General features: G+C 46.6%; 1 protein-coding gene across 2 annotated transcripts in view; it reads right to left on the reverse strand.

Annotated features, from left to right (window-relative positions):
* Nucleotides 1–26,537, reverse strand: part of LOC137521184 (coagulation factor XIII B chain-like) — a 701,298-nt gene that overhangs the window by 234,358 nt on the left and 440,403 nt on the right. For both annotated transcript variants that reach the window (XM_068240112.1, XM_068240111.1), the window contains one exon: nucleotides 22,874–23,077. In XM_068240112.1, the coding sequence (XP_068096213.1) occupies nucleotides 22,874–23,077 (204 nt within the window). The remainder of the gene's footprint in view (nucleotides 1–22,873; nucleotides 23,078–26,537) is intronic.

Here is a 26,537-nt window from a genome sequence, read left to right on the forward strand (position 1 = left end):
TGGAGAGAGGATGAGGCTGACGAGGCAGAGGAGGAGGATGAGGACAGCAGCACTGCCGTCGATGTGCCAGCAGACGTGGCCCGCCTCTTCCCAATGGCAGCGCACATGCTGACGTGCCTGCGCAGAGACCCCAGGGTGATCCAGATGAAGCAGAGGGAGGACATCTGGATCAGCATGATGTTGGACCCACGCCTCAAGGGGAAGTTGAGCCAGTTCCTGCCGCCTGCAGGAGGAGACCCAGCGCAACAAATAAGGAGCTTGCAGCAGGCCCTTGTTGAGCGCTTGGAGGAAGCCTTCCCCCAGCCTTCCACCCCCACTGTCCAGCAGCCAGCACAGAGGCAGCAGCAGGTGCCTGCATCCAGCAGCAAGCGCCCCACAGACCTGCTGTCTCTCAGCCACGAGCTCTACAGGACTGTAGAGGCTCCGGCAGCAGTGACTAGAGAGGAGGTGCATGCAGCAGCATCCTCCACCGGTCACAGCCAGCGCCTGACCCGCATGGTGGCTGACTACATGGGGTCCTACAGCGGGCTTGACAGCGATGCCCCTGTTGATCCCATGGAGTATTGGGTCAAGCGCCTGGAGATCTGGACGAGCTGGCGCAGTACGCCCTGGAAGTGCTATCCTGCCCCCCTTCCAGCGTGCTGTACGAGCGCTGCTTCAGTGCAGCTGGTGGTGTGGTCACCGAGAAACGCTCACGTCTGTCTCACAAGTCTGTGGACAAACTGACGTTTCTCAAGATGAACCAGGCGTGGGTGGAAGGCGAGTTCCTGGCCCCTGTTGTCGGCGAGAGGGGGACATGAACTGGCTAAGAACCATCGTTAATGTGCCTTACCACCCTTTACCACCTCCTGGCTCCTGCTCACTAAGCCAGCCTTGTTCACTTTGACTATTACGTCGCCTGCAGCCACACATTTTACACCTACAGTGGGCTGCTGTGTACTGCCCTTCTGCTGTCTGTCTGTGTTTCCCACTGCCAGGGTACACAGATTTACCTTCTGCTGCCACTCTGCCACAAGCTATTACGTCAAACAATAGCTATATATCTGTGTAATTTGTTTTACAAACAAAACCAAAAAACCATTAAAAAAAGGTGAGGTGCCCGGGTTGAAAACTGTGTTGTCCCAGTTGTGTATTGGACACGATGTGGGCTGCACGACCGCTGTCTGGGACCTCCTGTTGTGTTCATTTACGGCCTGGTATCACCGCTACTCCTCCATTCCTCCTGCTGCTGCTGTCTGTCTGTGTTTCCCACTGCCAGGGTACACAGAATTAGCTTCTGCTGCCACTCTGCCACCAGCTATTACGTCAAACAATAGCTGCTCACATTACTCCTCCATTTCTCCTGCTGCTGCTGCTGTCTGTCTGTCTGTGTTTCCCACCGCCAGGGTACACAGATTTACCTTCTGCTGCCACTCTGCCACCAGCTATTACGTCAAAAAATAGCTATATCTGTGTAATTGGTTGTAAAACCAAAACTACAAAACCATTACAAAAAAAAAGGTTTAATTTTTCTGAGGTGCCCGGGTTGAAAACTGTGTTGTCCCAGTTGTGTATTGGACACGATGTGGGCTGCACGACCGCTGTCTGGGACCTTCTGTTGTGTTCATTTACGGCCTGGTATCACCGCTAGGTACCAGGGCTATTATGTCACGCTGCCTGCCTGCTGCCACACTCACACTACTCCTCCATTCCTCCTGCTGCTGCTGTCTGTCTGTGTTTCCCACTGCCAGGGTACACAGAATTAGCTTCTGCTGCCACTCTGCCACCAGCTATTACGTCAAACAATAGCTGCTCACATTACTCCTCCATTCCTCCTGCTGCTGCTGCTGTCTGTCTGTCTGTGTTTCCCAACGCCAGGGTACACAGATTTACCTTCTGCTGCCACTCTGCCACCAGCTATTACGTCAAAAAATAGCTATATCTGTGTAATTGGTTGTAAAACCAAAACTACAAAACCATTACAAAAAAAAAGGTTTAATTTTTCTGAGGTGCCCGGGTTGAAAACTGTGTTGTCCCAGTTGTTTATTGGATACGATGTGGGCTGCACGACCGCTGTCTGGGACCTCCTGTTGTGTTCATTTACGGCCTGGTATCACCGCTAGGTACCAGGGCTATTATGTCACGCTGCCTACCTGCTGCCACACTCACACTACTCCTCCATTCCTCCTGCTGATGCTGCTGTCTGTCTGTGTTTCCCACTGCCAGGGTACACAGAATTAGCTTCTGCTGCCACTCTGCCGCCAGCTATTACGTCAAACAATAGCTACTCACATTACTCCTCCATTCCTCCTGCTGCTGCTGCTGTCTGTCTGTGTTTCCCACTGCCAGGGTACACAGATTTCCCTTCTGCTGCCACTCTGCCACCAGCTATTACGTCAAACTATAGCTGCACACATAATTACTCCTCCATTCCTCCTGCTGCTGCTGCTGTCTGTCTGTGTTTCCCACTGCCAGGGTACACAGATTTACCTTCTGCTGCCACTCTGCCACCAGCTATTACGTCAAACTATAGCTGCACACATAATTACTCCTCCATTCCTCCTGCTGCTGCTGCTGTCTGTCTGTGTTTCCCACTGCCAGGGTACACAGATTTACCTTCTGCTGCCACTCTGCCACCAGCTATTACGTCAAAAAATAGCTATATCTGTGTAATTTGTTGTAAAAACCAAAAAAAAAAAAACAAAAAAAAAAAAAAGGTTTAATTTTTCTGAGGTGCCCGGGTTGAAAACTGTGTTGTCCCAGTTGTGTATTGGACACAATGTGGGCTGCACGACCGCTGTCTGGGACCTCCTGCCTGCTGTGTTTATTTACAGCCCTGGTATCACCGCTAGGTACCAGGGCTATTATGTCACGCTGCCTGCCTCATTGACTGCCTGCTGCCACACACTCATCCTCCTCCTCTTGCTGCTGAATTTACCTCCTGCTGTCTGTGTGTTTCCACTGCCAGGGAGCACATACAATGGTGCTTCCAACATGCGTGCGCAACCAGCTATTTGTTACGCTCAAAAATAGCTGCATTTCTTTAAAAAAAAAATTTGAAAAGAGAAATAAGTGAAGAAGAAGACGATATAGAAGAAGATGAAGAAGAAGAAGAAGATGAAGAAGATGAAGATGAAGAAGATGAAGAAGAAGAAGAAGAAGAAGAAGAAGAAGAAGAAGAAGAAGAAGAAGAAGAAGAAGGAGGAGAAGAAGATGAAGATGAAGAAGAAGAAGATGAAGAAGATGAAGAAGATGAAGATGAAGAAGATGAAGAAGATGAAGAAGAAGAAGATGAAGAAGAAGAAGATGAAGATGATGAAGAAGAAGAAGATGAAGAAGATGAAGAAGATGAAGATGAAGAAGATGAAGAAGATGAAGAAGAAGAAGATGATGAAGAAGAAGAAGAAGATGAAGAAGAAGAAGATGAAGATGAAGAAGATGAAGAAGATGAAGAAGATGAAGAAGATGAAGAAGAAGATGAAGAAGATGAAGAAGATGAAGAAGAAGAAGATGAAGAAGAAGAAGAAGATGAAGAAGATGAAGAAGATGAAGATGAAGAAGATGAAGAAGATGAAGAAGAAGAAGATGAAGAAGATGAAGAAGATGAAGAAGAAGATGATGAAGATGAAGAAGAAGATGAAGAAGATGAAGAAGATGAAGAAAAAGAAGATGAAGAAGAAGAAGATGATGATGAAGAAGATGAAGAAGATGAAGAAGAAGAAGAAGACAATATAAAAGAAGAAGAAGATATAGAAGAAGAAGATATAGAAGAAGAAGATATAGAAGAAGAAGAAGAAGAAGATATAGAAGATAAAGAAGAAGAAGAAGAAGAAGTATATACAGTACTGAACAAATTTCTGGACACAACTTCTCTTTTCAACTTTTTTTTTTTAAAGGAACATCCCCACATAATCACTTGCTGTTGTTACTTTGAAAAAAAGAGGTTTCTTGCATCATTCACCCTCAAAACAAGTGTTGGAAGCTATTTAAGGCCATTTCGAATAGTCAGCTCGAATAATGAGCTCGAATACCGACTCGAATAGTGAGGTCGAAGTCCGAGGTCGAATCGAATAGTAAAAATTATTCGACTCGAATATTCGACTGACCTCGAATAATTTACTATTCGAATTCGACCTAACTCGAATTTTGAAAAGGGGTATTTGAGCACCACTGCCCAGTACAGGTCATTCGCCTTGAGTTTGGTTGGACAACATGAAAGAGGCCATCTGCACAAAGCTAGATGCAGACGTACTCTCCATCTCCTCTTGCTCTTCCTCAGTGCTCTTCCTCTTCCTCCCCCAGCCACGAACAATACCAAGGGAACGTGGAGCAGCAGAAGCCACCTGTGACGGCTGCCGCGGTTGTTCTTCTTCTGTCGCCTCTTCCTCCTCCACAGAAACACCTTCCTTATCATCATCATCAGAGTCTGACTCCTCTCCTTCCCCACACGACTCCTTTTCTTCCTCCTCCTCCCCCCTCTGTGCTGCCGCAGGTGTTGAGGAAACATCGGGTTCTATGAAAATCGCTCCCACGACTCCTCCTGCCGTAACGGTTCTCGTTCATGCTCCTCCACAGCTGTATCCACTACTCTACGCACGGCACCCTCCAGGAAGTAAGCGTAGGGGATCAAGTCGCTGATGGTGGCCTCAGCGCGACTCACCAGTTTGGTCACCTCCTCAAAGGGCTCCATGATCCTGCATGCATTTCGCATCAGTGTCCAGTTGTTGGGCCACAACATGCCCATCTTCCCAGATTGTGTCCTTGTACTGTAATTCTACAGGTACTGGGTGACGGCTTTCTCCTGGTCTAGCAGGCAAGAGAACATGAGCAGGGTGGAATTCCAGCGAGTCGGGCTATCGCAAATCAGGCGTCTCACCGGCAAGTTGTTTCTACGCTGAATGTCCGCAAAGCGTGCCATGGACATGTAAGATCGCCTGAAATGCCCACACAACTTTCTGGCCTGCTTCAGGACGTCCTCTAAACCTGGGTACTTGGACACAAATCTTTGCACGACCAGATTCAGCACATGTGCCATGCAGGGTACATGTGTCAGCTTTCCCAAATTCAACGCGGAAATGAGATTTCTGCCGTTGTCACACATCACGTTGCCGATCTACAGCTTGTGCGGGGTCAGCCATTGCTCCACCTGTTTGTTAAGAGCAGCCAGGAGAGCTGCTCCAGTGTGACTCTCCGCTTTGAGGCAAGACATGTCTAAGACTGCGTGACACCGTCGTACCTGGCATGCAGCATAGGCCCTGGGGTGCGGGGGCTGTGTAGCTGGAGAGGAGATCGCGGCACCAGCCAAGGAGGAGGAGGAGGATGACGACAGCAAAGAGGATGTAGCAGGCGGAGAGGAGGTGGCTGGAGGCCTGCCTGCAAGCCATGGAGGTGTCACAAGTCGGTCCGCTGCGCAGCCACGTACTCCCTGCTTGCTGCCATTGGTCACCAGGTTGACCCAATGGGCTGTGTACGTAATGTAGCGACCCTGCCTGTGCTTGGCAGACCAGGCATCCGTGGTCAGGTGGACCCTTGACCCAATGCTCTTCGCAATAGATGACACCACTTGCCTCTCAACTGCACGGTACAGTTTGGGTATGGCCTTTTGTGAAAAATAATTGTGGCCTGGTATCTTTCACTGTGGTGTACCAATGGCCAGAAACTTACGGAAAGCCTCTGACTCCACCAGCTTGTATGGTAATAGCTGGCATGCTAATAGTTCCGCCACGCCAGCTGTCAGATGCCGGGCAAGAGGGTGACTGGCAGACATTTGCTTCTTACGCTCAAATACTTCCGGCAGCACTGAAACAACATTCGGACATAACGCTGGCGGCAGGACAAGCCAGCATCTCTATTGCGTACAGTGCCAGTTCGTGCCAGGAGTCTAGCTTAGAGACCCAATAATTAAAAGGGACTGATGGATCGTTGAACATGGCTACGCCATCTGACATGTAGTCCTTGACCATCCTCTGCAGGCGAGTGGTGTTGGAGGTGGAACTGCGTGAATGCTGTTCTGTGGGCTGCTGCCTGGGTGTCAGAAAACTTTGCCACACCTTGGACACTGCTGATACCATTCCTTTGTGAGCACTAGCTGCAGCTTGTGTTGTTCTTTGCTCCCCTCCTAGTCATGGTTTAGTGGAAGTCAGTCTGTCGGCGTGGCTGGAGGAGGATGCAAATCTCACCAATTTCTCCACAAGGGCCTTCTGGTATTCTTGCATTTTTACCTGTCTGACACTTTCTTCAATCAATGTTGGAAAATTTTCTTTGTACCGTGGATCCAGAAGGGTGTAAACCCAGTAATCCACGTCCACCAGAATTCGGACAATGCGCGGGTCACGTTCAATGCAGCCTTACATGAACTGAGCCATGTGTGCCAGAGTCCCAACAGGTTGCTCATGATGAGCAACCTGTTGGGACTCTGGCATCATCATGTTCTGTGCTTGCTTGTGATGCACCATCACCAGCATCATGCCCACCTTCTTCCTTGTCTTCTCCTGCCCATTCCCGCTGAATTGTGGAAGTCAAACGTGCACGGCCATGTCCCTCGGCAGTGGAGGCATCCATGTCCTGCTCTAACTCCAGCTGTTCCTCGTCTTCTTCATCATACAAGGGACCAGCAGTTCCTGAGGCAGATTGCCTGATTTGGATATCACGCTGTGCGGTGTCCTCTCTGAATTCCTCCTCTTCCATCCTGATTGCATCTTCCTTGATCTTCAACAGTGATTTCTTCAGTAAACACAGCAGTGGTATTGTAATGCTGACTAATGAGTTATCACCGCTCACAAGCAACGTGGATTGCTCAAAATTTTGGAGGACTTTGAAGAAGTCCAACATGGTGGCCCATTCTTAACCACAGAAGTTTGGCAACTAACTGGATAAGCCTCGGTACTGCTCCATCAGGTACCGGACTACTGCACTCTTCTGCTTGCAAAGTGCAGCGTCAAATTCCAGCGTGTGGGGACATCACACACCAAGCGATGGTTGGGTAGACTGAATCGCTGCTGCAGCTTGGTGAGTGCGGCTGAAGCGGTACTGGATTTGCAAAAAATGCTTGGCCACTCGTCGCACCTTCTGCAGAAGATCCCCCACGTCTAGGCATGTCCTCAGGAACCGCTGAACCACTAGGTTCAGAACGTGGGCCAGGCAAGGGATGTGTCTCAGCTTTGCCAACTGTAACGCGCTAATGAGATTACTCCCATTATCACACACAACCAGGCCTGGTTCCAGGTCCAGCGGTGCCAGCCACAACTGGGTCTGTTCCTGTATTCCCTTCCAAATTTCAGCACTTTTGTGCTGCTTATCTCCAAGGCAGATCAGCTTTAATAAGGCCTGCTGACGCATGGCAACAGCTGTGCTGCACCGCTTCCACGCACTTACTGCTGAGTTAGCACTGCCGGATGAGGTAGAATTTGCAGAGGCAGTGGAGGAAAAGGAGCCAGAGAGGTAGGTGCTGTCAACTCGTAGGGACGCAGGTCCAGCTATTTGAGGTGTTGGCAAAACCTGTGCCATAGCCGGTGAGGAGTCGCTGCCAGGCTCCACAAGGTTCACCCAGTGTGCCGTAAGCAGGGCCGCCATCAGAAATTTTGGGGCCCCTCACAAATCATCAGTCCGGGGCCCCCCCCCCCCCACAAACTGAGAAATGTGTGTAGCCATTACATGTTGGCAGAGCTAGTTGGAGGCTTGCTGTCCACAAATTAATCACGAATAACCACGGTGGATACTCGTGATTCAAGTTAGCTCTAATTGCCACAGCTGAGCGGCTAGATGCGGCGGGGTTAATTACCCAGAACGCCGATCTCCACCCAGCGTTTCAACGAGGTGCAAGTGTCTGAATGGACGCGTTGCAAGCCTCGATATCGAGCACTTCCTCCTTCAAGCCGGAAGGAGGAAGTGCTCCATCATTTTTTTAGAACCTCCCAGTTTTATTTTCTGTTTAAAAAAGCTAAAAAAGTAGGTTTAATGCTATTGTCTCATATGGTAATGATTCAGATTTTCCCATAGTCTCGCAGTTAGCAATCATGAGGCCCCCAACAAACCATGAGGCCCCCAACAAGACAAATTCAGCAATCATGAGGCCCCCAACAAGACAAATTCAGCAATCATGAAGCCCCCAACAAGACAAATTCAGCAATCATGAGGCCCCCAACAAGACAAATTCAGCATTCGTGAGACCCCCAACAAGACAAATTCAGCAATCATGAGGCCCCCAACAAATCATGAGGCCCACAACAAGACAAATTCAGCAATCTTGAGGCTCCCAACAAATCATGAGGCCCCCAACAAGTAAAAATTCAATCATTAGGCCCCCAACAAGACAAATTCAGCAGTCATGAGGCACATAAATAGACAGCATTTCACATAAATAGGCAGAATGCCCCCTTATTATGGTAGACACCTCTCACCTGGATTCTGACAGGGACCCCCAGGTTAGGTAGTGAGTGACATGGAGCCCTTTAGGCAGTGAGTGACAGGGAGCCCTTTTAGGTAGTGAGTGAGTGACAGGGAGCCCCTTTAGGTAGTGAGTGAGTGACAGGGAGCCCCTTTAGCTAGTGAGTGAGTGACAGGGAGGCCCTTTAGCTAGTGAGTGAGTGACAGGGAGGCCCTTTAGCTAGTGAGTGAGTGACAGGGAGGCCCTTTAGGGAGCGAGTGAGTGACAGGGAGGCCCTTTAGGGAGTGAGTGAGTGACAGGGAGGCCCTTTAGGGAGTGAGTGACAGGGAGGCCCTTTAGGTAGTGAGTGAGTGACAGGGAGGCCCTTCAAGTAGTGAGTGAGTGACAGGGAGGCCCTTTAAGTAGTGAGTGAGTGACAGGGAGGCCCTTTAGCTAGTGAGTGAGTGACAGGGAGGCCCTTTAGGGAGTGAGTGACAGGGAGGCCCTTTAGGTAGTGAGTGACAGGGAGGCCCTTTAGGTAGTGAGTGAGTGACAGGGAGGCCCTTTAGGGAGTGAGTGAGTGACAGGGAGGCCCTTTAGGTAGTGAGTGACAGGGAGGCCCTTTAGGTAGTGAGTGAGTGACAGGGAGGCCCTTCAAGTAGTGAGTGAGTGACAGGGAGGCCCTTCAAGTAGTGAGTGAGTGACAGGGAGGCCCTTTAGCTAGTGAGTGAGTGACAGGGAGGCCCTTTAGGAAGTGAGTGACAGGGAGGCCATTTAGGGAGTGAGTGAGTGACAGGGAGGCCCTTTAGGGAGTGAGTGAGTGACAGGGAGGCCCTTTAGGTAGTGAGTGAGTGACAGGGAGGCCCTTTAGGTAGTGAGTGAGTGACAGGGAGGCCCTTCAAGTAGTGAGTGAGTGACAAGGAGGCCCTTTAAGTAGTGAGTGAGTGGCAGGGAGGCCCTTTAGGGAGTGAGTGACAGGGAGGCCCTTTAAGTAGTGGGTGAGTGACAGGGAGGCCCTTTAGGGAGTGAGTGACAGGGAGGCCCTTTAGGGAGTGAGTGACAGGGAGGCCCTTTAAGTAGTGGGTGAGTGACAGGGAGGCCCTTTAGGGAGTGAGTGACAGGGAGGCCCTTTAGGGAGTGAGTGACAGGGAGGCCCTTTAAGGAGTGAGTGACAGGGAGGCCCTTTAGCTAGTGAGCGAGTGACAGGGAGCCGCCGCCGTCGTCGTCGCTGCCGCCGCTGCCTCCCCTACCTTGCCAGTGAGTGCTGCCCAGCGTCAGACCTCAAGATCAGCGGCGACCCGACCAGAGCGGGCGCTGGACGCACCCGCTCTATATGCGGAAGTGACGTCACTTCCGCATATCAGTGCGGGCGCTGGGTCCTAGCGCCCGCACTATTGTCGCCGCCTGATCGGGGTCTGACTAGGCGGAGGCGGCGGCGGCGGCGGCGGCTAGAGGGATGGAGGGAGAGGGAGGGAGAAGCGGTCAGGGGGGGTTGAGCGGCGGCCGGGCGGCACCCGGCAGGGCCGCGGCGGGGATGGGGCCCCCCTGCAGGGCCGGGGCCCGTGACGGGAGTCACGGATGTCCCCCCCTGATGGCGGGCCTGGCCGTAAGGGAGATGTACCGACCCTGGCCAAATGCACTCATCCACATGTCAATGGTGAGGTGAACCTTGCAGGCAACTGCATTTTTCAGGCTTCGGGTGATGTTTGCCACCACGTGCTCCTGTAATGCTGGCACGGCACAGCGCGCAAAGTAGTGGCGGTTGGGAACCACGTAACGTGGTATGGCCATCGACATCATGGATTTGAAGCTCTGTCTCCACCACACTATATGGCAGCATATATATAGGAATTTGACAATGCTGGCTGTTAGTGACATGGCCCGGAGGTCGTTTGCTGGCAATTTTCTCCTGCGCTCCAACATCTCTGGGACAGACAACTGAATAGTAGGCTCGCACACTGAAGGGCAGTTGGTTGTTGTCGTCGATGACTGGGAACAGTCAAGAGCACTACTGCTGCGTCTGACATCGGGTACTGATGGTTGGCCAACACTTAATGGCTGGGCTGCTGAGGAGGGTCTGGTGTCCAAAATGGAGGCAGTGTTGCTGGGGGCTGGAAACGAGCCGGTACCCTGGCCTTGTGTGTCTGCCCACAGATTGCGATGTTTGGCTTCCATGTGCCGGTGCATTCTGGTGGTGGTGAGGTTGTTGACATTTTTCCCCCTGCTCATTGTGGTCCTGCACACCTTGCAAACCACCTTGGTTACATCCTCCCTGCTGTCTTCAAAAAAAGACCAGACTTTTGAAGACCTACTGCTTTGCTGGGGAGTTTGGCACATGCCTCTTTTGCGTCTCATCTGTAGTGCCATCCCAACAGCGATGGCCTGCTTCCCATGTTGGGTCTGTGAACTCGTTGTCCATAACCTCCTCTTCCATCTCATGTGTGTGCACTGGAGTAGAGCTCCTCAGAACAACCTCTGCACACCTCAATTTGTTTTTCAACAATAAGCAACCGTAAAATGTAATAAAGTGTGTTTTTTATGGGCACAACTGTTCCCAGCTGGCACTAAAAGTACTGCTTTTTTGGCAACAATACGCAAGAGTAAAATGCAATAAAGTGTGTGTTTTATGGGCACAACTGTTCCCAACTGACACTGAAAGTACTGCTTTTTTATACAACACTAAGCAAGAGTAAAATGCAATAAAGTGTGTTTTTATGGGCACAACTGGTCCCAGCTGGCACTGAAAATACTGCTTTTTTTGGCAACAATAAGCAAGAGTAAAATGCAATAAAGTGTGTTTTTATGGGCACAACTGTTCCCAGCTGGCACTGAAAGTACTGCTTCTTTTGGCAACAATAAGCAACCGTAAAATGCAATAAAGTGTGTTTTTTATAGTCACAACTGTTCCCAGCTGGCACTGAAAGTACTGCTTTTTTATACAACACTAAGCAAGAGTAAAATGCAATAAAGTGTGTTTTTTTTATGGGCACAACTGTTTCCAGCTGGCACTGAAAGTACTGCTTTCTTTGTCAACAAAAAGCAACTGTAAAATGCAATAAAGTGTGTTTTTTTATGGGCACAACTGTTCCCAGCCGACACTGAAAGCACTGCTTTTTATACAACACTAAGCAAGAGTAAAATGCAATAAAGTGTGTTTTTTATGGGGCACAACTGTTCCCAGCTGGCACTGAAAGTACTGCTTTTTTATACAACACTAAGCAAGAGTAAAATGCAATAAAGTGTGTTTTTTATGGGCACAACTTTTCCCAGCTGGCACTGAAAGTGCTGCATTTTTGGGCAACAATAAGCAAGAGTAAAATGCAATAAAGTGTTTTTTTATGGGAACAACTGTTTCCAGCTGGCACTGAAAGTACTGCTTTTTTATACAACACTAAGCAAGAGTAAAATGCAATAAAGTGTGTTTTTTGGGGGGAGCACAACTGTTCCCAGCTGGCACTGAAAGTACTGCTTTTTTGGAACAATAAGCAAGAGTAAAATGCAATAAAGTGTGTTTTTTATGGGCACAACTGTTCCCAGCTGGCACACAAAGTACTGCTTTTTTGTTCAACAATAAGCAACTGTAAAATGCAATACAGTGTGTTTTTTATGGGCAGAACTGTTCCCAGCAGGCACTGAAAGCACTGCTTTTTATACAACACTAAGAAAGAGTAAAATGCAATAAAGTGTGTTTTTATGGGCACAACTGTTCCCAGCTGGCACTGAAAGTACTGCTTTTTTTGGAACAATAAATGCAATAAATTGTGTTTTTTATGGCCACAACTGTTCCCAGCTGGCACTGAAAGTACTGTTTTTTTGGTAACAATAAGCAAGAGTAAAATGCAATAAAGTGTGCTTTTTTTATGGGCACAACTGTTTCCAGCTAGCACTGAAAGTACTGCTTTTTTTTGTCAACAATAAGCAACTGTAAAATGCAATAAAGTGTGTTTTTTATGGGCACAACTGTTCCCAGCTGACACTGAAAGCACTGCTTTTTATACAACACTAAGCAAGAGTAAAGTGCAATAAAGTGTTTTTTTTATGGTAACAACGGTTTCCAGCTGGCACTGAAAGTACTGCTTTTTTATACAACACTAAGCAAGAGTAAAATGCAATAAAGTGTGTTTTTTTATGGCCACAACTGTTCCCAGCTGGCACTGAAAGTACTGCTTTTTTTGGAACAATAAGCAAGAGTAAAATGCAATAAAGTGTGTTTTTTATGGGCACAACTGTTCCAGCTGGCACAGAAAGTACTGCTTTTTTGTTCAACAATAAGCAACTGTAAAATACAATACAGTGTGTTTTTCTATGGGCAGAACTGTTCCCAGCTGACACTGAAAGTACTGCTTTTTTATACAACACTAAGCAAGAGTAAAATGCAATAAAGTGTGTTTTTATGGGCACAACTGTTCCCAGCTGGCACTGAAAATACTGCTTTTTTTGGCAACAATAAGCAAGAGTAAAATGCAATAAAGTGTGTTTTTATGGGCACAACTGTTCCCAGCTGGCACTGAAAGTACTGCTTCTTTTGGCAACAATAAGCAACCGTAAAATGCAATAAAGTGTGTTTTTTATAGTCACAACTGTTCCCAGCTGGCACTGAAAGTACTGCTTTTTTATACAACACTAAGCAAGAGTAAAATGCAATAAAGTGTGTTTTTTTTATGGGCACAACTGTTTCCAGCTGGCACTGAAAGTACTGCTTTCTTTGTCAACAAAAAGCAACTGTAAAATGCAATAAAGTGTGTTTTTTTATGGGCACAACTGTTCCCAGCCGACACTGAAAGCACTGCTTTTTATACAACACTAAGCAAGAGTAAAATGCAATAAAGTGTGTTTTTTATGGGGCACAACTGTTCCCAGCTGGCACTGAAAGTACTGCTTTTTTATACAACACTAAGCAAGAGTAAAATGCAATAAAGTGTGTTTTTTATGGGCACAACTTTTCCCAGCTGGCACTGAAAGTGCTGCATTTTTGGGCAACAATAAGCAAGAGTAAAATGCAATAAAGTGTTTTTTTATGGGAACAACTGTTTCCAGCTGGCACTGAAAGTACTGCTTTTTTATACAACACTAAGCAAGAGTAAAATGCAATAAAGTGTGTTTTTTGGGGGGAGCACAACTGTTCCCAGCTGGCACTGAAAGTACTGCTTTTTTGGAACAATAAGCAAGAGTAAAATGCAATAAAGTGTGTTTTTTATGGGCACAACTGTTCCCAGCTGGCACACAAAGTACTGCTTTTTTGTTCAACAATAAGCAACTGTAAAATGCAATACAGTGTGTTTTTAATGGGCAGAACTGTTCCCAGCAGGCACTGAAAGCACTGCTTTTTATACAACACTAAGAAAGAGTAAAATGCAATAAAGTGTGTTTTTATGGGCACAACTGTTCCCAGCTGGCACTGAAAGTACTGCTTTTTTTGGAACAATAAATGCAATAAATTGTGTTTTTTATGGCCACAACTGTTCCCAGCTGGCACTGAAAGTACTGTTTTTTTGGTAACAATAAGCAAGAGTAAAATGCAATAAAGTGTGCTTTTTTTATGGGCACAACTGTTTCCAGCTAGCACTGAAAGTACTGCTTTTTTTTGTCAACAATAAGCAACTGTAAAATGCAAAAAAATGTGTGTTTTTTATGGGCACAACTGTTCCCAGCTGACACTGAAAGCACTGCTTTTTATACAACACTAAGCAAGAGTAAAGTGCAATAAAGTGTTTTTTTTATGGTAACAACGGTTTCCAGCTGGCACTGAAAGTACTGCTTTTTTATACAACACTAAGCAAGAGTAAAATGCAATAAAGTGTGTTTTTTTATGGCCACAACTGTTCCCAGCTGGCACTGAAAGTACTGCTTTTTTTGGAACAATAAGCAAGAGTAAAATGCAATAAAGTGTGTTTTTTATGGGCACAACTGTTCCAGCTGGCACAGAAAGTACTGCTTTTTTGTTCAACAATAAGCAACTGTAAAATACAATACAGTGTGTTTTTCTATGGGCAGAACTGTTCCCAGCAGGCACTGAAAGCACTGCTTTTTTATACAACACTAAGAAAGAGTAAAATGCAATAAAGTGTGTTTTTTATGGGCACAACTGTTCCCAGCTGGCACTGAAAGTACTGCTTTTTTTCAACAATAAATGCAATAAAGTGTGTGTTTTTTATGGCCACAACTGTTCCCAGCTGGCACTGAAAGTACTGCTTTTTTGGTAACACTAAGCAAGAGTAAAATGTAATAAAGTGTGCTTTTTTATGGGCACAACTGTGCCCAGCTGGCACTGAAAGTACTGCTTTTTTATACAACACTAAGCAAGAGTAAAATGCAATAAAGTGTGTTTTTTTATGGGCACAACTGTTCCCAGCTGGCACTGAAAGTACTGCTTTTTTTTTTCAACAATAAGCAAGAGTAAAATGCAAAAGATGCATTGCGCACGTATCTGCCGGCAATAGGCTCCGCCCACCCGCGACGGGGGTTAACAACCCGAACAGCCGGCGGGTTGTTAACTCCAGATCAGACCCTAACCTGCCCCTTGCAGGCACCTGATCACCCCTCCACACCCTCAGATCGCCCGCACACCCGCCCTCAGATCGCCTCCGAAGTGCACTGTTTACATCTGTTCTCCCCTATAATCACCCATCAATCACTCCCTGTCACTATCTGTCAACGCTATTTTTTAGGTTAGGTCCTAAACTGCCCCCCTGGGGGCTCCTGATCACCCCCCACACCCTCAGATCATCCCCAGACCCCCCTGTAATGATCTGCTCAGCTGCCTGTGCAGGCAGGCAGCTTTTTGACCATTGTTTAGGTTTGCATGCTGCAGGACTCTGGAAAGGAGACCTTCTGTCAGTTTTGCAGCTTGTGCTTGCTGAGGAATTTGCATACGTTTTCATGCAAATTGCCTGGCCACATTCATTAGAGGCGTGTACTATAAGTACTATGTGTTTCCCACAATGCTTGGCTGGTCATAAGGATTCCTTCCTGTGAAACACTCCTGGAGGAGTGTCAGCCTTACTCTTTGTTTGAAGATCAGCTTAGAGTAATTCCTGAAACTGCACTAGGCAGGTTTCCCTAGTGCAGTTAGGATTGCTTATCTGTTTTGTTTGTCTGTTGCGATTGTCCTGTCCCAGCGGTGGTCGACAGGAAATCGTTCTGATCTCTGTTCTTGGAGTATAGCTGGTGCAGCGGTTGCTACCAGCTATCTCTTCTGATCTGTCTCACTTGAATCGCGCTAGTTTCTTTTCGCTAGCGCTGTGGATCCTTCTGTTCTGTCTCCTTGGATCGCGCTAGCCTCTTTTCGCTAGTGCTGTAGATCCTTCTGTTCTGCCTCCCTGGATCGCACTAGCATCCTGCGCTAGTGCTGTGGATCCTTCTGTTCTGCTGCTCTGTACCTGGATCGCACTAGCATCCTGCGCTAGTGCTGTGGATCCTTCTGTTCTGCTACTCTGTACCTGGATCGCACTAGCATCCTGCGCTAGTGCTGTGGATCCTTCTGTTCTGTCTTCCTGGATCGCGCTAGCCACTTTCGCTAGTGCTGTGGATCCTATCGTTCACTTTTTTCATGTTTTCGTGTGTCTGTCTTGTCTGCTATGAACGCTTGCTGGAGGCTCGGTGAGGTAACCGTTAAGCAAGCGCTCGCGTCCTCTGTTTCATGTTTGTCTGTCGGTGGTTAGTTAGGCGTGTTTGTCTCTATTGTGCTTATCACGTGGAGACCGCGCATAAACGCATGCACTGTTGCGATGTTGCGGTGTTCGCGTTTAGCTAGCGTTTGTTATTTTCCGTATCTCCTCATTGTATGATTTGCTGTGCCTTTGCTACTCTTGTGCTCTGCCTTGCTGTAACCTTGTGTCACGTCTGGCGATCGCACCTCTCGCTACCGCGTTCCTGCTTCATATCTGCTGAGAGTGAGACAGCGCTTCGGTTTCGCGAATCTGATGCTGAACCTTCTTTGCCTTGTTCAGAGACGCTTTCTCTGAACCTGCCCTGTACCATGAATGAAAACATGTTTTCCTTTCACACTGACGTTTGTGAACCCCTTTCTTGCTCCGAGGGAAGTGCTGATTCTGCACCCTGTAGTCTGGATGAGTCAATGTGGCCTTGCTTAGAATCCCCTGCAGTGTCCCTAGAGGCTCGTCTAGGTATTGCCACTATACTCACCTGTTTTTCTGCAGTTTTGGAGTTACAAGCTAGTTTGACTGCCACACAGAATTCTGGGTACAGTGAGAATGAAGTTAGGGAGTCAGTGTGTGTTCCAGTAAATATTCCTGTACATCCCGCTAATTATGATGAAGTTCAGTCTCAGGTTATGTTGGAAACATTCCTGGGACATCTGCCCTGCCTGCAGGAGGTATTTAATGTTCAGCCCTGTAACATGGATAGTTCAGAATCCTTCTTAGAAAACCTGAAAAATGATGTTCCTGAGGTCTTGTTTGATGTTCTGGAGGTCTCCGAGTTCCTCCCAAAGGGTGCAGAACTTGTAGGAGATGTCTCCTGCCCCCCAAGTCCTTCTGAGGTGTTTCCCTCTTCCGTAGGCATTGCGTAGGCATTGCTGCCTTGCTGGCTACCTTTTCAGCTCTGGTGGAGCTTCAGTCATGGGTAGTCAATGATAAATTTCTGTCAGATACCATTACAGTCATTGAGATCTTTAAGCCTGAGGCCGAGTCTTCTTTTGAAATACCAGTACCTGTGACCTCTACTCGTGATGATTTTTTGTCCGGTCCTGGTTTTGGTCTGGTCGTGCCGGACTCTGAGGTTGGCAGTTCCCCAACATGTCCTGAGGTTTCTCCTGTGCTGGTGTACCCCAGTGTGCTCTGTGACCCAGAAAGCCCAAGTGTGCCTCGGTTACCAGCGTACTCAGATGCTTCCTCGGTGGAGACATGTTCTGATTTAGCCTGCCTGCTTGCATGCCCAGAAGTGGTCCCTGAAAGTCCTGATCTTGATGGGTGTCCTGCTAATTCTGAATCTGGAGCTGTCATAGGTTCCATGGGGGTGCTTGGTAGCTCTCCATGTGAGCCTGGTGAGCGTTCTGGTTTCTTGGAATCTCTGCGGAGCTTCAAGGCGTTCTGGGAGATTCTGAGAGAAGTTTTGCTTGGTACCCTGAATGCGATCAACAGCGGCTTTTGTTTTGAAAGAGACACTTCGAACAGGTTTTGTGGCAGATTTGGTATTTTCGGACGCTCCTTGGAAGGTGGTGGGTATTGTCTGGAGGGTGTCGATGGCTTCTTCTCTGGTATCCACAGTCCTGATGGGTGTTACGCTGAGACTTGTAGTGCTGGTGGGCATGTTTCGTGGCTTCTGTTTCCGATGAGGTCGGTTTCGGGTGGACTGACTCTGGAATTGGACCTTGTCGGGCTGTCCCGACCTTCATGAGTCTTCAGTTGGAGTGTTTTGCTAATAGCGGTTTTGAGGGTCGTCTGGAATTCGACCCTGGAGGGGGGGGGGGGGGTACTGTAATGATCTGCTCAGGCAGGCAGCTTTTTGACCATTGTTTAGGTTTGCATGCTGCAGGACTCTGGAAAGGAGACCTTCTGTCAGTTTTGCAGCTTGTGCTTGCTGAGGAATTTGCATATGTTGTCATGCAAATTGCCTGGCCACATTCATTGGAGGCGTGTACTATAAGTACTATGTGTTTCCCACAATGCTTGGCTGGTCATAAGGATTCCTTCCTGTGAAACACTCCTGGAGGAGTGTCAGCCTTACTCTTTGTTTGAAGATCAGCTTAGAGTAATTCCTGAAACTGCGCTAGGCAGGTTTCCCTAGTGCAGTTAGGATTGCTTATCTGTTTTGTTTGTCTGTTGCGATTGTCCTGTCCCATCGGTGGTCGACAGGAAATCATTCTGATCTCTGTTCTTGGAGTATAGCTGGTGCAGCGGTTGCTACCAGCTATCTCTTCTGATCTGTCTCACTTGGATCGCGCTAGCCTCTTTTCGCTAGTGCTGTGGATCCTTCTGTTCTGCCTCCATGGATCGCACTAGCATCCTGCGCTAGTGCTGTGGATCCTTCTGTTCTGCTACTCTGTACCTGGATCGCACTAGCATCCTGCGCTAGTGCTGTGGATCCTTCTGTTCTGCTACTCTGTACCTGGATCGCACTAGCATCCTGCGCTAGTGCTGTGGATCCTTCTGTTCTGTCTTCCTGGATCGCGCTAGCCACTTTCGCTAGTGCTGTGGATCCTATCATTCGCTTATTCATGTTTTCGTGTGTCTGTCTTGTCTGCTACGAACGCTTGCTGGAGGCTCGATGAGATAACCGTTAAGCAAGCGCTCGCGTCCTCAGTTTCATGTTTGTCTGTCGGTGGTTAGTTAGGCGTGTTTGTCTCTATTGTGCTTATCACGTGGAGACCGCGCATAAACGCGTGCACTGTTGTGAATGAGTGCGGTTTTCGCGTTTAGCTAGCGTTTGTTATTTTCCGTATCTCCTCATTGTATGATTTGCTGTGCCTTTGCTACTCTCGTGCTCTACCTTGCTGTAACCTTGTGTCACGTCTGGCGATCGCACCTCTCGCGATCGCGTTCCTGCTTCATATCTGCTGTGGTGTGTGCACCGTCGCGGGTTGGCGACTAGGTTGGCGCACACACATACAACCTGTCCCTTTGCTCGTTCTCATTCGCAATCGCTTCTCTTGCATTTGCGTTCTGTGCTTCGTACAATTCCTGTCTGGCATTTGTGGAGGTACAGAGGATTGGTTCCTCTGCACTCCCCAACGCCATCTGCCGACAGGAATTTCCCTCTACGTGTGCGTAGCACCTTTTGCTGGGGTCCTGCAATTATACGCTTGTGGAGGATTTCCGCCGTATCAGCGCACGTGTTGTGCGCTGATCACGGAGAAAGTTCCACAATCGTTACACCCCCCCCCCCTGTGTACTGTATACATCTATTCTTCCCTGTAATCACGCACTGATCACCTGTCAATCACCCATCAATCACCCCCTGTCACAACCTGTCACTAACACCCATCAGATCAGACCCTAACCTGCCCCTTGCAGGTACCTGATCACCCGCCCGCACCCTTATATCGCCCGCAGACTGCCCCTTAGATCGCCTCCAAAGTGCATTGTTTACATCTGTTCTTCCCTCTAATCACCCACTGAACACCCATCAATCACCCATTAATCACCCCGTCACCACCTGTCACTGCTACCCATCAGATCAGGCCCAAATCTGCCCTTTGCGGGCACCCAATCACCCGCCCACACCCTCAGAACACCCTCAGACCCCAGCCATGATCACCTCACCAGTGCATTTCTTGCATCTACAGTGGCTTGCAAAAGTATTCGGCCCCCTTGAAGTTTTCCACATTTTGTCACATTACTGCCACAAACATGCATCAATTTTATTGGAATTCCATGTGAAAGACCAATACAAAGTGGTGTACATGTGAGAAGTGGATTGAAAATCATACATCATTCCAAACATTTTTTACAAATAAATAACTGCAAAGTGGGGTGTGCGTAATTATTTGGCCCCCTGAGTCAATAGTTTGTAGAACCACCTTTTGCTGCAATTACAGCTACCAGTCTTTTAGGGTATGTCTCTACCAGCTTTGCACATCTACAGACTGAAATCCTTGCCCATTCTTCTTTGCAAAACAGCTCTAGCTCAGTCAGATTAGATGGACAGCGTTCGTGAACAGCAGTTTTCAGATCTTGCCACAGATTCTCGATTGGATTTAGATCTGGACTTTGACTGGGCATTCTAACACATAGATATGTTTTGTTTTAAACCATTCCATTGTTGCCCTGGCTTTATGTGTAGGGTCATTGTCCTGCTGGAAGGTGAACCTCCGCCCCAGTCTCAAGTCTTTTTGCAGTCTCCAAGAGGTTTTCTTCCAAGTTTGCCCTGTATTTGGCTCCATCCATCTTCCCATCAACTCTGACCAGCTTTCCTGTCCCTGCTGAAAAGATGCACCCCCCGAGCATGATGCTGCCACCACCATATTTGACAGTGGGGATGGTGTGTTCAGAGTGATGTGTAGTGTTAGTTTTCTGCCACACATAGCGTTTTGCATTTTGGCCAAAAAGTTCCATTTTGGTCTCATTTGACCAGAGCACCTTCTTCCACATGATTGCTGTGTCCCCCACATGGCTTGTGGCAAACTGCAAACGGGACTTCTTATGCTTTCTGTTAACAATGCCTTTCTTCTTGCCACTCTTCCATAAAGGCCAACTTTGTACAGTGCATGACTAATAGTTGTCCTATGGACAGAGTCTCCCACCTCAACTGTAGATCTCTGCAGCTCGTCCAGAGTCACCATGGGCCTCTTGACTGCATTTCTGATCAGCACTCTCCTTGTTCGGCCTGTGAGTTTAGGTGGATGGCCTTGTCTTGGTAAGTTTACAGTTTCCATTTCTAGATGATTCTTGAACAGTGCTCCGTGGGATGTTCAAGGCTTTGGAAATCTTTTTGTAGCCTAAGCCTGCTTTAAATTTCTCAATAACTTGATCCCTGACCTGTCTTGTGTGTTATTTGGACTTCACGGTGTTGTTGCTCCCAATATTCTCTTAGCCAACCTCTGAGGCCCTCACAGAGCAGCTGTATTTGTACTGACATTAGATTACACACAGGTGCACTCTATTTAGTCATTAGCACTCATCAGGCAATGTCTATAGGCAACTGACTGCACTCAGATCAAAGGGGGCAGAATAATTATGCACACACCACTTTGCAGTTATTTATTTGTAAGAAATGTTTGGAATCATGTATGATTTTTGTTCCACTTCTCATGTATACACCACTTTGTGTTGGTCTTTCATGTGGAATTCCAATAAAATTTAGGGATGGTCGGAATGCCAAATTCCGATTCCGCGGTAATTCCGCATTCCGTCATGTACCGATTACCGATTCCGCTTTCCGCTACCAATTTCCGCATTCCAAGGCGGAATTTCCGCCGGAAATCGCGGAAATTCCGCCCAACTTTAACATCGATTTTCTCAAAAACTATAAGGTCTTTTTGAAAACTTTTTTTTTTGCATCTTGCTCAGAAGGTTCTGTTTAATAAACCCTGAAAATTTGGTGTTTCTAGGACTTACGGGGGCTTTGCTATTAACTGCTAAAGTCGGCAGATTTTTACTGTAATGTAAAATGCAGAAAATAGGCAGATGCAGATTTTCTGCATTTTACATTACAGTAAAAATCTGCCTAATTTAGCGGTTAATAGAAAATCCCCCTTAAGTCCTAGAAACACCAAATTTTCAGCGTTTATTAAACCGAATCTTGTGAACACGATGCAAAAAAAAGTTTTCAAAAATACCTTATAGTTTTTGAGAAAATCGATGTTAAAGTCGGGTGGAAATCCGCCTACGGCACTTGCATTACCGATTTCCGGATTTCGATGCGGAAATGCAATTTCCGATCGGAATTTCGGAAATTGCATTTCCGCGGAATCCGAATGAGCATCCCTAATAAAATTGATTCATGTTTGTGGCAGTAATATGACAAAATGTGGAAAACTTCAAGGGGGCCGAATACTTTTGCAACCCACTGTATTCTCCCCTCTATTCACACCCTGATCACCTATCAATCGCCCCGTCACCCCCTGTCACCACCTGTCACTGCTACCCATCAGATCAGACCCTAAACTGCCCCCTGCGGGCACCTAAACACCCGCCCACACCCTCAGATCACCCTCAGACCCTGCCTTAACACCTCTCCAATGCATTATTTACATCTGTTCTCCCCTCTAATCACCCATCAATCACCCATCAATAACCCCCTGTCACTGCTACCCATCATACCCATCAGATCAGACCCTCATCTGCCCCTTTGCAGGCACCCAATCACCCGCCCACACCCTCGGATCGCCCTCAGCACCCCCCCGATCACCTCCCCAGTGCATTGCTTGCATCTATTCCCCCCTCTAATCACACCTTGAGACACCCATCAATCACCTCCTGTCACCACCTGTCACCCCCTAACACACCTACCCATCAGATCAAGCCCTAATTTGCCCCGTGTGGGCTCCTGATCACTCGGCCAAACACTCAGATCCCCCTCAGACCCCCTTCCGATCACCTCCCCAGTGCATTGATTGCATCTATTATCCCCTCTAATCACCCCCTGAGGCACCGTGTGTATCCAGCATAACAGACTGACTGATTGACTGTTGCCCAGGGCGGCTGCTGTCTGAGCCGCTGGCTAAGTAACAAGACAGATAACAGAAAGATAGGCAGCATGCTTGCAAGACTAAACGCTGCTCTACCGATAGCATACATTCATACAGATACAAGACAGGACTACAGATTGGAGCGTAACTAATAGCAACCGCAGCTTATAGTTATGTCCTCAGAAGCAGAGCAATCAGGTTAACTACTAGTCACCAGCAAGCATCCACACAGGCAAGAACAAGACTACACGAAGGAACGTAACTAATAGCAACCGCAGCCTATAGTTTATATATTTAGTATAGTGCATTTATTTGTGTTGTTTTATTAATTTTTGTAACTAAAAATGTTTTATTCATTTTTGGATTCCTCAGCACTATTATGGACATACCTAAGAGCAGTTATTACATTTATCTTTATAGAACAGAACAAATATACTTACCAGGTTTTGAGCATTTTGGTAGCAGCATCACACCATCTATGCACTGCACTTTCAACAGGTTTGTTGTAGAAGATGGCTCATAGTAGCCTGGTTTACAGCTGAATGTTATGTGGTCAAGATGTTCACTGTACAATGTTTTGTCTCCCTTATATGCCAGCTGAATGTTGTTTTTTTCCATGGCCATATATGTGACTGTGCATGGCTCTGCAAAAAAGTAAAGGATACAATTATTTTAAATAAACCTTCTGTACATATTTGTCATTATGGCTTATCATATAATAGATTAGTTGACGGTTACATTTTGAATCAAGGTGAATAATGGCAGCTGAAATTATACTTTGAATTTACTGTGTGATATAGACTAAATAAAACTATCCAATAAAACGGTCCTTTGAAAAAACTGCACCTGAAATGAAGCCAGTTGTTTTCTTCAAGTTTTTTCATGGCTGAAAAACACTGATTCTAAAGGCCCATACATGCTCAACCAAACTCCATGATTGTCATCTGAAAACAATCAGGTGGGTGTACACATGGCAAACGACTAGATGAGCAACTGAAAAGAGGCAGATTGTCTGATCCGCCTGGTGAATCAACTCACACAATATATGTGGCCATGTTGTGCTGCCCGTTGATTGGCATTTATATACGCAGTATTTAAAAGAGATGGATGTTCAGTATGTTGGTGCGGGGGAAATACAAGTCATGTTAAAATTTTTTCGTTGTGACTGGTATGTTGTGGTGTTTGTCATGCACCACAACATGGTGGCTAGACCTTGCCCTCATTTTGGATCTAATTAACCTCCCTGGTGGTCTATTAAAACCGCCAGGGGGCAGCGCAGCACTTACATTTTTTTTTTGTAATCATGTAGCTAGCCTAGCGCTAGCTACATGATAGCTGCAGTGCAGCGGCATCCCCCCACCCCCTCCAATCACCTCCGGCATTCAGCGCAAACAGGAAATCCCGTTCAGAATGGGATTTCCTGTTTGGCTTCCCCCGTCCCCATGGCGACGATCGTTATCGACATGGTGACGTCATCTGGAGTCCCGATCCACCCCTCAGTGCTGCTTGGCGCTGATAGGCCAGGTTGCGCAAGGGGTCTGGGGGGGCGGCGCTGCAGATAGCGGTGAATGGGCGAAGAGCAGCGGCGATCGGGAAGTACACGCAGCTAGCAAAGTGCTAGCTGTGTGTACAAAAAAAAATTATGCAAATCGCCCCAGCAGGGCCTGAGAAATCCTCCTGCGCGCATAGCCAGACCTCAGGTTGGGCTTACCGCCAGGGAAGTTAAACTGTCTAATTGCGCTTGAAGAGAGTGCTTCACTTACCATCACTACGGAAACATCTGAAGTCCAGATAGGAGGACCATTATGCTGGCCTCAAAATCAAACTAAGGATTTGTACAACTCAATACCACAAAGGACGGACAATTTTCACTTGAGTATTCTTTTCTATTTATAAATCCCTTTTTATTTTATGACTGCTGGCTATTACCCGTTCACTTTGGTAATTCTATCATTTTTCTATACTAATTTTGTAACACACTATTTTTACTAAATAAGTGATTCAAATTATTTAAAAGGCTTTCTACCTGTTTTTGAGTATATCATGGAATGGATCTAGCCTGTGGAGCTGTTACCATTTATAAGTTGTGGTGTACAAATATTCTAACACGTTTTCTTGCAGGCTAGAATAGCTCTGAGAGGTTTTTACTGCCTTCACAGTGAATCCGTGAAAGTGATTTAGAGGCTGCTATATTTCCTTCCTTTTAAACAATACCAGTTCCCTGTCATCCTGCTGATCTATTTGGCTGTAGTAGTAGTGAATTACACCAGAAACCAGCATGCAGCTAATCTTGTCAGTTCTGACAATATTGTCAGAAACACCTGATCTGCTGCATGCTTGTTCAGGGTCTATTGCTGAAAGTATTAGAGGCAGAGAATCAGCAGGACAGCCAGGCAACTGGTATTGCTTGAAAGGAAATAAATATGTCAGCCTCCATATCACGCTTACTTCAGGTTCACTTTAAAGGTAGGTGTTGGCAGACTACCATTTATTGCAGATAACGATTGTATGTGTGTGAAGTCACTGTCGATCCCAATCTCTCTGTTCCTACTGAAAACTCGGTTGCAGACTGAGTCGTTGTGCCTGATCGGGGATTCTTCCTGTGTGGAAATAGCTGTGTCTCATATCTATTAAGCCATTTCGTGGCATCTTGAGACACCGTTGTATCATCCTTGGGAACATCTGGCTGTGGGGAGGGGGCTGAATTTTACTGGGGGCCCATCTGGCTATTGTGGAGGGGGCTATACTGGGGAGGGGCTTATACACAGATCAATCACTTTTTCCTAGTTTCTGAGGGAAAATTGGGTACCTCGGCTTATACGTGGGTCTGCTTATATGCGAGTATATATGGTATGTTAAAATCAAAGGCTCCCAACATCTCCACTGGTGGATCTTTGTTAAGACAGATAAGACTGGATTACCCCTTTCCTTTTAAGGAAACTGCAATAAGATATTTAGGGATCATGTTGCCTAAGGATATGTCTAAGATTTTAACTCTTTATTTTCCACCTTTACTCAGTTCTATTAAAAGAGACTGGGAGAGATGGTCTAGGATTCATTTTCCATGGTTTGGTAGTGTGGATATACTTAAGATGAATGCGTTACCAAGATTGTTGTTTTGTATGTTCATTTTGCCAATTCATTTACCCCGTCATGTTTTTAAATCTCTAAAAACAATGTTTGTTTGATTTATCTAGCATAAGAAGACTTCTAGAGTAGCATATAATATTATAATTAAAGGAGAAAGCATGTTTAGGGCTTTCTGATCCTAAATCATACTTATCAAGCTTGCGCACTAGAGGAAAATGGAATATCCGCAATCACCGACAGGTGGCATCTAAACAATTTTATTGAGCAAAGTAAAAGGCTGACATGTTTAGGACAACGATATCCTTACTCATAGCCCCTTACTCATGGGGCTATGAGTAAGGATATTGTTGTCCGAAACATGACAGTCTTTTACTTCTGTCTCGTGGTTGCTCAATAAAGTAATTTGGATGCCACCCGTCAGAGAGTGTGGCTATTCCATTTTCCTCTGGTATTGCTCTCTGAATCCTGCACCTCGACACGAGGAGAGTGAGTGCAGCAATGTTTCTTTTACCTTGTTTGAACTCTCAAGCTTGCGCTCTATTCAGGCTTTTTGATTGGACATATGGGGAAAAAAACAAAAAGATTAGTAAATATTGAAATGATTAGGCACATGCCCCCTGCTCTTTCTGATTTAAACATTGTACTGCAGGCGATACATCATGGTTGTCCTCTCTCCTTGATAAAACGGGGTAACACCTGGGGAACTAGTGGGTATGTTAAGGGGGTCATGTGTCTTTCCTTGCCACACTACCAATGTGGCTGCCTACACCAGTCTTTACTTCCCTGGGCTGCGTATTTATTTATTGCTGTACACTATGCACTTTATTTCTATGGGCTGCTTCACTGATCATGAGTTAATCCATTAGCACTAGAATACAATGTCTATATAGATGTCCTAGCACTGGCACTTTGATACTAAGTTTTTTGCATGAACGATATATGTTTTTTTTCCTTCACTTTTATTGATTTTTGCACAGAGATATGGATATTGTATTGTTTAACACTAATTTGCAC

The sequence above is a fragment of the Hyperolius riggenbachi genome, chromosome 6 (assembly GCF_040937935.1).
Source record: "Hyperolius riggenbachi isolate aHypRig1 chromosome 6, aHypRig1.pri, whole genome shotgun sequence".
Classification (NCBI taxonomy): Eukaryota; Metazoa; Chordata; class Amphibia; order Anura; family Hyperoliidae; genus Hyperolius; species Hyperolius riggenbachi.